Source organism: Anarhichas minor, unplaced genomic scaffold, assembly GCF_050575085.1.
Source record: "Anarhichas minor isolate MPS153535 unplaced genomic scaffold, ASM5057508v1 ptg000159l, whole genome shotgun sequence".
In the NCBI taxonomy this organism is placed as follows: Eukaryota; Metazoa; Chordata; class Actinopteri; order Perciformes; family Anarhichadidae; genus Anarhichas; species Anarhichas minor.
Window position 1 is genome coordinate 34,522 of NW_027466605.1, and position 14,876 is coordinate 49,397.

The 14,876-nt window shown below is 45.7% G+C and overlaps 1 protein-coding gene across 1 annotated transcript in view; it reads left to right on the top strand.

The window, feature by feature from the left end:
• LOC142943918 (janus kinase and microtubule-interacting protein 3-like) overlaps window positions 1-14,876 on the top strand; it is a 40,287-nt gene that overhangs the window by 13,909 nt on the left and 11,502 nt on the right. The window contains exons 10-19 of the mRNA XM_076085478.1: window positions 187-258; window positions 353-457; window positions 4,252-4,380; window positions 4,482-4,565; window positions 5,176-5,238; window positions 5,861-5,959; window positions 10,041-10,139; window positions 10,977-11,030; window positions 14,031-14,096; window positions 14,425-14,493. Of these exons, the coding sequence (XP_075941593.1) occupies window positions 187-258; window positions 353-457; window positions 4,252-4,380; window positions 4,482-4,565; window positions 5,176-5,238; window positions 5,861-5,959; window positions 10,041-10,139; window positions 10,977-11,030; window positions 14,031-14,096; window positions 14,425-14,493 (840 nt within the window). The remainder of the gene's footprint in view (window positions 1-186; window positions 259-352; window positions 458-4,251; window positions 4,381-4,481; window positions 4,566-5,175; window positions 5,239-5,860; window positions 5,960-10,040; window positions 10,140-10,976; window positions 11,031-14,030; window positions 14,097-14,424; window positions 14,494-14,876) is intronic.

Consider the following 14,876-nt stretch of genomic DNA (forward strand, 5'->3'; position numbering starts at 1 on the left):
ATGAACAAATGAATAAATAAATGAATAAATAAGAAAATGAATATATGAATGAAAGACTATAAGTGAAATGAAAATAATTAATTAATATATGAATGAATGAATGAATTAATATACGAATGAATATATGAATGAATAAGTGAATGAATGAATGAATGAATGACTGATGTAACTGCGTCTTTCCTTCAGGAGAGAGACATGTTACTGAGACACAGACGTCAAGAATCAGTCAGGAGGAAACGAACCTTCAAAGCCTGCAGGGTAAGAACGTCATCAAGCTTTCAAACTTGTTTCCTCTTCTCTTGTTCTCCTGGTCTGTTCTCTTGTTAACTAATTTTCTCCTGTTCTCACATAGGTCATAGAGACGTTCTATGGCTATGATGAGGAAGTGTCTGTGGACTCTGATGGATCATCTTTGTCATTTCACACCGACAGAACTCCTGATACAGAAACAGACGAGGTACACATACACACAGACACACACATACACACACACAAACACACACAGACGCACATACACACACACACACACACACACACAGACACACACGCACACATACAAACACAAAAAGAGTGTATTTGGCTTCTGGAGGGATACTGCACTACTTGACTCAGCTAGAACAGACTCAGTATTTTGTTCTTGCCTTTACAAGTTATTAGCTGTACCTAGGCTGCTTCAGTGTTAGTGCTTTTGCAGTTTCTGCTGGTGTAAGGGAGGTGTGATTTAGTTTCTCCTGGTCAATTGCTCTGCTAAGTTCCAGGGAGTGGCTTGCACTCCTGGCAGACAATGAGCAATCAGTAGGTAGCTGTCCTTCAGCACTGCTGGGGGTTGGAAGCGTCAGGCAAACAAAGGGAACAGGGCGACTTTTTCAAGCCCGACTTCGTCAAGCAAAGACTTCTCGAGCGTGTACTTGCCGGTCAGTAATCTGTTTATATTGACTACCATGTGTTTGCATCCTATTTCTGTCCGTTCCTCTGTCCGGTGGTCACGTAGACGTTGGGTCACTCCCAGGTGCCGTGACCCCACTAATCTCATCTGTCCTACTCTCTCAGCTCATGGCCAGCAAGTGGTGGCAGGGGGGCTTTAGAATTGCCAGTCGGCAGTGCCGAAAGCTGAGTTAATCTCAGGCTACGCAGGCTCGACTTTCTTGCTCTAACTGAGACCTGGATCACACCAGAAAACACCATCACACCCGGAGCTCTGTCAGATGTGTACTCTTTCTCTCACACTCTCAGAGCTGCAAGGCGGGGTGGTGGTACTGGCCTGCTAATTTCCCCAAAATGGAAATACTCTCTTGTCTCTGTTCCACAGTTCTCCCGTCCTCTTTCGAATGTCATGCTGTTACTGTCACTTATCCAGTCAAGCTCACTATTGCTGTTGTGTATCGCCCACCAGGCCCCCTTGGTGAGTTGCTGGAGGAGCTTGACATTAGTCTTGCACTTCCATAACGATGGCTCCGCACTCATCCTGCTCGGCGACTTCAACATCCAGACTGATAAATTAGAAACTCTTCTTTCCTTCCTCTCCTCCTTTGACCTTTCCCACTCCTCTTCTCCTCCTACCCACAAGGCCGGCAACCAGCTGGATCTTATCTTCACTAGACACTGTTCTACTGCTAACCTCTCCGTCACTCCCCTCCAGCTCTCTGACCACTATTTCATGTCCTACTCCCTCTGCCTCTCCTCTCCCGCCGTACTTCCTCCACCTACCCACATGGTTTCTACCCGTAGTCATCTTAGATCCCTCTCCCCAGCTGATCTTTCCTCTTCTGTTACCTCTGCTCTCCCTGACCCAGAATCCTTCTCTCTCCTATCCCCTGATACTGCTACTGACCTTCTCCTCTCAACCCTTTCCTCTTCTTTGGACAACGTCTGTCCCTTCACCTCCAGGCCTGCACGGCCAACTCCATCTGCCCCATGGCTGTCGGACTCAGTGCGTACTGACAGACGGAGCCTAAGAGAGGCTGAGCGTAAATGTAGAAAAGGCAAACTCCCGGAGGACCTTCTTAACTTCCAATCTCTTCTTTCCACTTTCTCCTCCTCTCTATCTACTGCTAAAACTGCTTTCTTCCGCTCTAAAATCCTAACCTCTGCTTCCAATCCTAAAAAACTCTTTGAAACTTTCTCTTCACTCCTCCAACCCCCTCCCCCTCCTCTTACTTCCTCCCTTCTCCCTGATGATTTTGCCAACTTCTTTGACAAGAAGGTGGGTCACTCGACTGAGACAGCCCTCCTTGCGGTGACAGAGTCGCTTCACACCGCGAGAGCGAACTCTCTCTCCTCTGTCCTGATTATCCTGGACCTGTCTGCCGCGTTTGACACAGTGAACCACCAGATCCTCCTCTCCACCCTCGAGGGGATGGGCGTCTCAGGCTCTGCACTCTCCCTGTTTGCATCCTACCTGACAGGTCGATCCTACCAGGTGACATGGAGGGGGGCCGTGTCGGAACCACGCATGCTGACTACGGGGGTTCCACAAGGTTCAGTTCTGGGGCCCCTTCTCTTCTCGCTCTACACAGCATCTCTTCATGACTTCTCTTGCCATTGTTATGCCGATGACACCCCGCTGGTCTTGTCATTTCCCCCCGGTGACACTCAAGTGGAGGCACGCATCGCTGCGTGCTTGGCTGACATCTCGAAGTGGATGGCGACTCATCACCTGAAGCTCAACCTGGACAAAACCGAGCTACTGTTCCTTCAGGGGAAGGGTTGCCCGCACCGAGACCTGTCCATCACCATTGATGATACCGTGGTGATGCCAACTCGGACTGCGAGGAATCTGGGTGTGACCCTGGACGACCAACTGTTGTTCTCAGCAAATGTTGCATCGGTTACACGCTCCTGCAGATTCCTGCTCTACAACATCAGGAGGATTCGCCCCTTCCTCACTGACGACACGGCGCAGGTGCTCATCCAGGCTCTTGTCATCTCCCGCCTGGACGACTGCAACTCACTACTTGCCGGAGCCCCGGCGTTGGCCATCAGACCTCTGGAGCTTGTCCAGAAAGCTGCAGCTCGTCTGGTGTTCAATCGCCCCAAGTTCTCCCACACAAGTTCCCTTCACCGTTCTCTACACTGGCTCCCTGTAAGAGCTTGCATCCGGTTTAAGACTCCAGTGCTAGCCTACAGGGCAGTGAAAGGAACAGCTCCTTTCTATCTCCAGGCCATGGTCAAGCCCTACACCCCCACCCGACCACTTCACTCTGCTGCCTCGGGGCGATCGGTTGCCCCGTCGCTCAGAGGTCCCTGCGGCCGATCGACCCGGTCACGGCTTTTTTCTGTCCTGGCCCCACAGTGGTGGAATGAACTCCCCACTGACGTCAGGACAGCAGAGTCGCTGCCCATCTTTCATCAGGCTGAAAACTCACCTCTTCAAGAAGTACTACCCTGAGCCTTCCACTCACCACTTACTGTATTCATACTAGTTTGTTTCACTCCTTGTATTCATACTAGTTTGTTTCTGTACTTCTGCTCTGGTTTATGCTCTTAGATGCTTGTTTAAAGGAGATGCACTTATGACTTCTGGTGACTAGTAGTTCTCTTGAATACCGATGTTGAATACACTTATTATAAGTTGCTTTGGATAAAAGCGTCTGCTAAATGACAGTAATGTAATGTAAACACACACAGACATATACACACACACACACACACACACACACACACACAGATACAGAAACACCTAGACCCTGTTCAGGTCTCTGGTGGGTCAGTCTATTGGGTCTGGTTGCACCATCTAGACTTAATCCTTGTTCTCGCTAAGACTCATCCTAAATGTTACTCAGGAGCAGGTTTAAAGTCAAAATCAAGGTTGTTTCCATAGTAAAGACTTTGACACTGATTGTGATTGTAAGACGTCTTGTATATCGATTCTACATCGAGCGGTCTTTTAGAGGGCCGAGTTTTTCAGGACCGAAGCTAATTTACAAGGATGAGGAGCTGATTGAAAGGTTGACTTTCTGTAGGAGAGAGACATCTTAATTATGAGAGGTTTTTAATTTTGCTGGCTAACCCTAATCACTCTAATGACTCTGAGGACTCTGAGGACTCTGAGGACACTGATGACTCTGAGGACCAGCAGTCAAACAGCAGCCATGCCGCCACTTGACCATTTGTTAAGCAAGGCATTAAAGTCCTAAAGCACAGGATGTGTGTTGGGGGGGGGGGGGGTGTTACTGGTTCTGTTACTGGTTCTGTTACTGGTCTCACTGGTTCTGTTACTGGTTCTCTTACTGACTTGTTTGTGGGTTTAAGGTGTGTGTGCGTGAAGAGGAGGAGTTCCGTTACCGTCAGCTGACTCAGGAGTATCAGGCGCTGCAGCGAGCGTACGCTCTGCTGACAGAGACGAGCGGAGTGAACTACGACGCTGAGAAGGAGATCAAGGTGACTCAAACCCTGAGCAGGGTACCAACAGGTTGATGGTTCTATTCTGTGTAATGAAACAAGGTACCAACAGGTTGATGGTTCTATTCCCTGTCTTACAGACCAGAGAGCAGTTGCTAACTGAAATCAGTCAATATCAAACCAGAGTTGCAGACCTGGAGTCCGCACTGAAACAACAAGGACTGGTAACACACACACACACACACACACTGTGAATGTAATAGTAATATGTATTACTATGAAGCAGGATTTGGGGTTAACGAGGTAACTTCAGGTATAAACCTGGGTTTTCAAGGGTTTTTCAAATTGATACTTTTTTATTGGAGATTAATTATGACCTGTTTAAATTCCTAACACTACTAGCTCTCAGCAATTCATAACACATAGCTAAAATCTGATTGTAATCTGATTCTGATTCTATAATACTAATAATATCAATGTTTTCTGTTCAGAAAGACTTTAAACACATTGAATAGACATGCAAACAAAAAAAAGAAGCTGCGCAGCATTTTAATGTTGATTTAGAATTAAAATGTCAATGACTTGACCAAAGCCTCAAAGCTTGTTTGGTACAGCCTTACTCATAAGAGATGAAAGTAAGCCTCCTGGGTAGCAAATAAAAAAAAAAAATAAGGTATATTTTTAGTTGTTTGCTGTCATGTTGATTTGAACATGTTCTAAACATCTAACTTCTACTGACACTGCTGTCTATCTGCCTGTCTTTCTGTCCATCCATCTGTCTGTCTCTCTCTCTCTCTATCTGTCTGTCTGGCTTTCTGTCTATCTGTCTCTCAGGATGTGAAGTGGGTGGAGGAGAAGCAGGCATTGTATCAAAGGAATCAAAAGCTGGTGGAGAAGGTGAAGCTAACACATAAGAAACAATGAGATCATTCAGTATGAGGATATCAGTATCCAGCAATAAGCATCCATAAATCCACTTAAAAATCACAGAAAAAATACTGATCATGTTTCTTCAGCATCAAAGTAATCCAGCTGTAGTAGTCCATCCATGTGGACCCAGATCATTGAGACACTTTGAATACAAGGAAACTAAAATGTAACTCACAGCTAACTCACTGTGTCCATGGCAACAGTATACTTCATGTTTACATCCCTCAAAGCATGATGGGAAATACATTTCAACTTCCTGGACCCAGAGCATAACTATGTCCCAAATACGACACTGAATAGCAACAATAAATGATAATAATAACAAAAGAAGAAGAAGAATTAATGGAATAAAACCATACATTTTTCTCGATAGATATTAGTATGACTCGTTTTAATATAGGAAGATATATATATATTATATATGATATAAACACACAATGTTTTCATCATTGTTTCTGGCTCTGTACATATATATGTAAATATACGTGTATATATACATATATATATCGTATATATACGTATATATATATATATACGTGTATATATATATATATATATATATATATATATATTTTTGTGATGTTTACAGGTGAAGCAAATGGAAGGTGAAGAGCTGCAGCTGGAAAATGAAATCCAGGATGTCAGAGATCAGAACGAACTCCTGGAGTTTCGGATCTTAGAGCTTGAGGTAAACAAGACAGACGTAAACAACAACATAAACAAACAGTCATAACATACATAAACTACAACAAGTTAAAACAGTCATCACAGACATAAACAACAAGTTAAAACATTCAAACGAAAGTTACGAATGTAACTACGGTTCTATGAATCCTGGATGACCGCCAGAGGCAGTGCTTAACACTGGATATCTTATATCAACAGAGTCACAAGGAATCACCGTAACTACCTCGTATAGCTCCGGCAGAGGAAATTGGACAAAGAACCCTCCCCAGTGGGTGAGGGGTGGCAACGTTAACTCTGTAGTGTTTGGTGAATGTGCTCGGTGATGCCCATGAGGCCGCAGCACATATATCCTCCACAGGCACACCTCTCAGGGCTGCCCCTGACGTGGAGACACTTTTGGTAGAGTGGCCCTTCACCCTGGATGGCCGAGCGCGGTCGCTCGCCTTGTATATATAGGCAATGGCCTCCACTATCCAGTGGGATAGGCGTTGTTTTTTAGAAGGAGCACAGCCCTTCTTAGGCTCACCATAGCTGATAAAGAGCTGCTCCGACCGCCGTATGCAGGCGGTGGCTTCCACATAAGATCTGAGGGCACAGCAGCCTTGACCTCCTGATGGGGTGGTCAAACTGCATGAGCTGGGTAGGCTGGTTGATATGTGAGCGTGTCAACACCCTTGGGAGAAACGCTGCATTAGGCCACAAAGTGACACCCAGGCCATCTGAGTTCCACCTCAGACATGATTCTTTCACCGACAGGGCATGCAGCTCGCCCCCACGTTGAGCTGAAGTGACGGCAAGGAGAAAAAACGTTTTGGCCGATAGCCATCTCGGCTCCGCCTGTGCCAGGGGTTCAAAGGAGACAAGCATAGGGTGTCCAGTACCAAGGGTAGATTCCATGCAGGGGCCTTCGGGGAGCTCGGGGGACGCAATCGCAGAGCCCCTTTTTAGGGACACCAGTCTGTGGCTCTCTCCTGTGTCATTGTCGACCTTAGTATGCTGCCCCAAATAGTGGCCACGTATACTCCAAAGGTAGAGGGAGACCGGCCCTTATCTAGGAGGGACTGTAGAAACTCGGTACAGCAGGCACGTGGCACTGCACTGGGACCTTGTTCTGAGCCGCACACCAGTCAGAGAACAGCTTCCACCTGTTTTCGTACTGCAGGCAGGTAGATCGCACCCTGACATTCAGAATAGTCAGTCTGACTGGTTCTATGCAGCCACTCAGCATCCGGTCGGGCCCTCCCGTGGCCAGACCCATAGTTGAAGGCGGCAGGGATTGGGATGCCAAATCCGACCTTCTAGTTGCGACAGGAGGTCCCCCCTGTCGGGGAAGAACTCTGACAAGCGTTGGCAAGATCAGAGGGAATGGTGGAAAGGCATAAAGAAGATCCTCTGGCCACGTGTGAGCCAGGGCATCTTGACCCAGAGGACTGGTCCTCTCCATCAGGGAGACCCAGTGGGGGCAGTGGGTCGACTACACGTCTGGATGCAGCCGCCACTCTCCCGGTGGAGGCTTGTGATGGAACAGGAAAACCAGGTCAGCCAGTCGTCTAAGTACGGCAGTATTTTCACGCCCTGTGATTGCAGGGGGAAAGGACAGCAGTAACACCCTGTGAACACCCGTGGGGAGAAGGGAGAGTCCGAATGGAAGCACCCTGGACTGACAGTGGGGGCCATAAAAGGCGAAACAAAGAAACTGCCTGTGGTGATGCACCATGGGAACATGGGAATAGGCGTCGACAGACATGAACCACTCTCCCTTGCGAATCTGCTGCTGGGACTGTTAGTCCCCAAGTTTAGGTAGGGTTGTATTGGTAGCGGTCCGGCCTCTCAGCGGGACGCTGAGGCCCGTGGCAGCTACTGGAGTAAGCTGGAGGCTGAAAAAACGGCCTTGGGGGGGCCAAAGTGGGACCCCTAGGTCTGCGGGGTGCAGGGATGTCCCTGCGAAGATCAGATGACTGCTGCCTGGTCTGGCTAGCTTCAACAGTTCGCTGAAGCGCCTGTATAGCAGCTGACCCGAACAGCTCACCAGGTTCCACTGGGACAGTACGGAGGGTCCTCCTACATGTCTCAGACAGGGGTGACTGCGCCAGCCAAACCTGGCGGTGAGTCTGGACCAGGGTGGACATCATATGTCCAAATTCCCTCGAAATGAGCGCAAACGCCTGCAATGAAGCATCACTGAGGTTGGAGGCGGAAGCATCGAAAGTAGCCTGCTGCAGAGAAGCTGTGAGGGCAAGCATGAGGTGGGAGACGGAGTTGCCGATATGGTTCACAGCGCTGCTGTGTCATAAGCCCTGGATGGCAGGTCTTTGACTCGACGTTGGGGTCGAGGGCACCTGGCATCGGGCCTCAGAGTCTCCTCAGGGGAAACTATGAAGGACGCAATAGCCAGCTAAATGGCTGGCATACGTGCAAGGCCAAATTTTGCCACCTCCTGCATGGTCGTCAGGGTTCGGCCATCTGATGTAAGGTGGGAGAGAACCCTGGTGTCTCTCCAGCATGCACGCAACTCCCTCAGATATTCCTCGGAGGGAGGAACAGAAAAGGTGGTGAGGGCGGGAAGGCGCCTGAAGACGGCACTCGCAGGCGGAAGTTCCGGCTGCTGTGTATCCCACTTCGGCCAGCCTAGCAGACCTTACTGCTCAAGGCATGATGCCGAGGTCCTGCCTGGGTTCTCCGAGAGGCCCTCCCTCAGATGCTCGAGGCTAAGGCAAGAGGTCATGGCCGTCCTCAGGCTGAAGAGGAGCTATACAGGTCCTACAGCCGGGAGAGTTTAACATGGCCTTGATTCTGGAGGAACCCTTGTCCCACTAGTTGATGCGGAATTCTAAGTCAGTCTGAGCGGGAGTGCTCTGCTGAATGTTGAGAGAACAGGCAGGGGGCAGTCAGAGGGGAGTGATCTCTTCGGACACTCTCAGATATTGGTGTCCCACCAGTAAGCTTGAGCGAGAGCACTCTGCCACTGTGGAAAAAGGCCAAAAAAAAAACCAGTCCTTACAGTGAAAGGGGAGCGAGGACACTCTCTTCGCTAGGACAGTCGCTGTAACTAGTTAGTGTCCCACCAGGTTAGCCTGAGTGAGGACACTGCCAACTGCGACAGCCGTAATGCGTAAAAAGCATCAATGGACACATCAATGTTGATTTAGTATAACTAGCATCTCACCGAGTTAGCCTGAGCGAGGACACTCTGCTAACTATGATAGTCGTAATGCTTCAAAGTCGATGGACACAGTCCCAGTATCAGCTTTGTCTAGCTAGCTTCCTACTGAGTTAGCCTGAGCGAAGACACTGCTAACTGTGAAAACTGTCAGATGTAAAAATTAAATCTCAATGGACACAATGTCAATGTCGATCTAGTCGAACTAGTCTCTCACCAAGTTTGCCTGAGCGGGAACACTCTGCTAATTGTGAAGGGCGGGCCGACAGCGTAAATTCTACGCTCTCGTTAGCACGCCACTCGATTAGCTAGAGCGGAAGCGCTCTGCCAACCGTGGAAAACGAACAACGGTTATAGAAAACAATGTTAATCGATCTCACCGATTGCTGTCTTCACGACTTCGTCGACTTCAGTCGATGATCCGAACGACGAAACACGCCACTCCCTCCTAAGAGGGACAGCTTATCGCAGCCTTTGGAGGTCGAGAGATCCGCAACTCTGACCGGTGGTCACAAGGCTACAGCGACAAGCTCCAATATGTCTTGATCGTAGACCTTTGTTTAAGCTTATGCTACCATGGTAGCTAGCCTGCGTAGCGAGAAGATGAAAAAAGGACTGATCTCAGGATGACACCGGAACTTATAGACGACGGGGGTCATCCGAGGTCACAGGTGACTTTGTTGATATAAATACTCGACCTGCGCAGGCGCGAGACAGAAGATATCCAGTGTTAAGCACTGCCTCTGGCGGTCAGTAAGGATGAAATAGAACAGATGTAAACAACAACAAGTTAAAACAATCAGAGACATAAACAACGACAACAAGTTAAAACATTCAGACAGATGTAAACAACAACAACAACAAGTTAAAACACACTGACACGTGTGTCTCTGTTTCTATGGAAACCATGTTTACTGTTCAGGAGAGAGAGCGACGCTCACCTGCCATTAACTTCCAACAACTCCATTTCCCAGAAGGCCTCAGTCCCCTACAAATCTACTGCGAGGCAGAGGGAGTCCCTGTGAGTAACCCTACACCTGATGACACATGAGGCCTTTGTCATTTTCTAGTTTGTGCATCCTTGATTCTTTTCCTTGCCTCCTCTCCTCATGCTAAGTCCCGTCCAAGGGGTGAAGCAAGCTGAAGAGTGAGGGAAGAGATATGAGGAGTCGAACCCGTCATTTTAAATAGACATCAAATAAGTATGATGAGTCACAGCTGCATCATCTGTTCTTTATTATTTTATGGCTCTTTAAGATAAGCATCAGTGTTCATGACAACATATATGTTTACATTAAATTCTGTCTATATGACAACATGAAATACAAACACATTAATGCTGAACACTAGAGAATGTCTATTGACATAATATTTAGCCATATTCAGCTTGTTTGCACTTGTAAACATCGTGTCAGGATTAAAGTAGATGAATTGGATAAGAGAAAAAGATATCAAGATGAATGTCATGAAAGAAAGTGGTTCAAACAGAGACTTATCAGGTGCTACACAAACGGTGAAGTGCAGAGAGTTTGATCATCTGAACACACTGTCATGGTCTCACCTCTTTTATTTGTCCCGTGGCCCACAGGACTTCCACAAAGGAGATCCCTGTGTTTCCTCACTTAAAGCTCCTCCGGATCGCCTCCTCTCTCATTGAGATTTTGCAATTGGGATGTTGTTCAAAATGAAGCACTGAGATTGAATTTGGGGCCACAAGCTGGAGGAGCGAGGAGAGAAGGAGGCACAAAATAGAGAAATAAGAAGAGCCCTGTAAATACACCTGAATACACCTACAAACACCTGTGCTCACCTGAGTAGTTATTAGTTATCCTGAATGATGTTTATTATTTTCCCTCAGGACATTGCGATCAGTGAGTTGATGAAGAAGCTGGACATTCTGGGAGATAATGCCGTAAGTGTATGTTGAATTTAATTTGTACATGTATGTGTTTTCAATAGTAAAGTCAATCAATTTGGACCTGGACTTCATCTTCTGTCATCAGAAGCAGCAGATCTCTTCGTTCAGTTCTGTTTATTTGGACCTAAACCTGCAGCAGCTCCTTTTATTTAACACTGTTTCCTCTGCAGTGGTTAATCCATGAAACCAACCAGTGTCTCCCCTCATCTTTCTGCTGTTATACTGATATGTGACTGGTCTGATGAAAACTCGGTTACTTTACCATGAAAACACATTGATGTCCCATTATTGACAAACAGATGAGTAAAAACAGAAGGATTTTTCTGAATCCAAAACTTGTTGTTCACGTGTTATTTACATGTTCATTTATTCTTTTTGGCATGTAATTCAAATGTTGCTGATGTGGTGTTGCTGTGGTATTAACATGCTGCTAACGTGTTGACTTGTTACATGTTATTCAAATGTTAATATAAATTTTGAGGCGTTATCTTCCAGTTGCTGTCGGTATGTTGAGGTGTAATTTATATGTTGCTGACGAGTTCTTCACGTGTAATTTACATCTTGCTGACAGGTTGTTGACGTGTTATTAACATGCTGCTAACGTGTTGACTTGCTATTTACATGTTATTCACTTGTTATTTATGGTTAGGGTGCTGAGGGGTTGCTGATGTGTCTTTTAAGTTATTTACCTGTTAATTACATCTTATTGATGTGTTATTAACATGGTATTTACATGTTATTCACTTGTTATTTACATGTTGCTGACACATTGTTGACGTGTTAATTAGATGTTGCTGACACATTGTTGACGTGTTATTAACATGTTGTTGACGTGTTGTTGATATGTTATTTACATGTTGCTGAGGGGTTTGCTGACATGTCTTTTAAGTTATTTAGCTGTTAATTACAACTTATTGACAGGTTATTAACATGTTATTTGCACATTGTTGACGTGTTATTCAGATGTTGACGTATTGTTGACGTGTTATTAACATGGTATTTAGATGTTCATGTGTTATTTACATGTTGCTGACAATTGTTGACGTGTTAATTAGATGTTGTTGATGTGTTATTAACATGTTGTGGACGTGTTGTGTATATGTTATTTACATGTTGCTGAGGGGTTGCTGACATGTCTTTTTAGTTATTTACCTGTTAATTACAACTTATTGACATGTTATTAACATGGTATTTACATGTTGTTCACTTGTTATTTAGATGTTGCTAACGTTATGTTGACGTGTTATTAACATGTTGACATGCTATTTAGGTGTTGCTGAGGTGTTGTTAATGTTTTATTTAAATATTGTTGACGTGTTGTTGACATGGTGTTTACATGTTGCTAAGGTGTTATTGACGTGTCATTAATCAGAATCAGAATCAGAACCGTTTATTGCCGTGGTATGTTGAACATACAAGGAATTTGACATGACGGAGGTGCATAACATTTAACAATCAACAACAATCAACACAGTGCAAAGCAGAAACATATTAAAATTTACAGAAAAATGTAAAATATAAGATAAAGTGCACAAACAAACAGATAACAGGACTATAGGAAATTGTCCTCGGGATGACAGAGTCAGTGGGGGTCCCGGGCTCTGTTAATGAGCCCGACTGCGGATGGGAAGAAACTGTTCATGTGTCCTGAGGTCTTGGTCCTGATGGACCTCAGCCTCCTGCCAGATGGAAGGGGCATGAACAGTTTCTGTCCAGGGTGAGAGGGGTCGGCTACAATCTTTCTTACTCGCTTCAGGGTCCTTGAAGTGAACAAGTCCTGGAGGGACGGCAGATTGCAGCCAATCACCCTCTCAGCAGAGCGAATGATGTGCTGCAGTCTGCCCTTGTCCTTGGCAGTGGCTGCAGCATACCAGACCGTGATGGAGGAGCAGAGGATGGACTCAACGATGGCTGTGTAGAAGTGCACCATCATTGTCTTTGCCAGGTTGAATTGCTTCAGCTGCCTCAGGAAGTACATCCTCTGCTGAGCCTTCTTTGTGATGGAGCTGATGTTAAGCTCCCACTTGAGGTCCTGGGATATGATGGAGCCCAGGAAGCGGAAGGACTCCACCGTGTCGAGAGGGGAGTCACACAGGGTGATAGGGGGAGTCACACAGGGAGATAGGGCGAGTCACACAGGGTGATAGGGGGAGGCGGACTCATCCCCACCAGAGATGAGTCCAATGAGGGTGATGTCATCTGCGAACTTCAGGAGCTTGACGGACTGGTGACTGGAGGTGCAGCTGTTGGTGTACAGGGAGAAGAGCAGAGGGGAAAGAACGCAGCCTTGGGGGAAACCGGTCCTGATGGTCCGGGAGGCTGAGACGTGTTTTCCCAGCTTGACGTGCTGTTTCCTGTCAAACAGGAAGTCTGTGATCCACTTGCAGGTGGAGTCGGGCACGTGCAGCTGGGAGAGCTTGTCATGCTGTTGTTGACATGTTATTTAGATGTTGCTGAGGTGTTGTTGACGTGTAATTATCATGTTGCTAACGTTATGTTAATGTTTTATTTACATGTTGCTGATGCGTTGTTTACATGTTATTGACGTGTTATTAACATGCTGCTAATGCGTTGTTGACTTGTTATTAACATGTTGCTAATGTTATGTCGATGTGATGTTAACATGTTGCTAATGTTTTGTTGACATGATATTTACATGTTGCTGACGTGTTGCCATCTTATTTATATTTTGCTGATGCATTTTTGACATGTTAACATGTTGTTGACATGTTATTTACATATTGCTGAGGAGTTTTGGATGTGTTATTTACATGTTGTGTGTGTGTTGTTGATGTATTTTTTACATATTGCCTATGTGTTTTTGACCTGTTATTTACATGTTGCTGGCGTGTTTTTGACCTGTTATTTACATGTTTCTAATGTGGTATTTACATATTGTCGAGGTGTTTTTGATGTATTATTTACATGTTGCTGACGTATTGTTGACATGTTAATTCCTTATTGTTGACATGTTGTTGGCATATCTTCTTGCAGAATCTGTCCAATGAGGAGCAGGTGGTGGTGATCCAGGCCAGGACGGTTCTAACTCTAGCAGAAAAGGTAACGGTCACAGCTGAACACAGCAGTCAATCATCTTCTTAGTCAGAGTACTTGTAGAAGGACAGATTTGGTCACTGCCATCATTTCATGATGTATTGTTGTTTGAATCATATTTACACAATGGACCAAGTGACCATATGTTTATTTGTCTTAATCACCCATCTAGTCTCTTTCTGTCTCTGTTTTTAGTTTATGTTGTTGGATGTTTGTGTCTCTGCCCCCCTGAAGGGTCCTGAAGATGGAAATGTCCTCTGAACATTTCACTTCCTGCCAGTCTTTATAACAATCTACCTCTTTTGTCCATCTACCTGTCTCTCTACCCGGTCAGTGGTTGGAGTCCATTGAAGTGACAAAGTCAGGTCTGCAGCAGAAGATGTTGGATATTGAAAGCGAGAAGGTAAAAACTCAACTTAAACTTAAACTCATCAAGTCGAATGTATAAAACACAGAAAAAAATCATTGTTTTTAATTTCTATTCCTTGACGAGATAGTGATAGTTGAGATGGATCTAAACAGGGAAGTTGCAGTTTATGGTCAACATCTTACCCAAAAGCCTCGAGGACGCCTCATAGCAAACATTGAAAACATTAATGAGTTCCACTGGTTGAAGGTGTTTGGTGATCGTTTACACTGAACCAACAGAGGAGCTTCTCGTCATGGTGAAACCTCAGATAGAATCAATCAAACATGATGAAATTGTTTATGGTTGCATTTATGCTGTGTACATAAACAACATACTGTACAAACCCACAGCAGCCGTGTTCTGCAGATGTAGTCAAA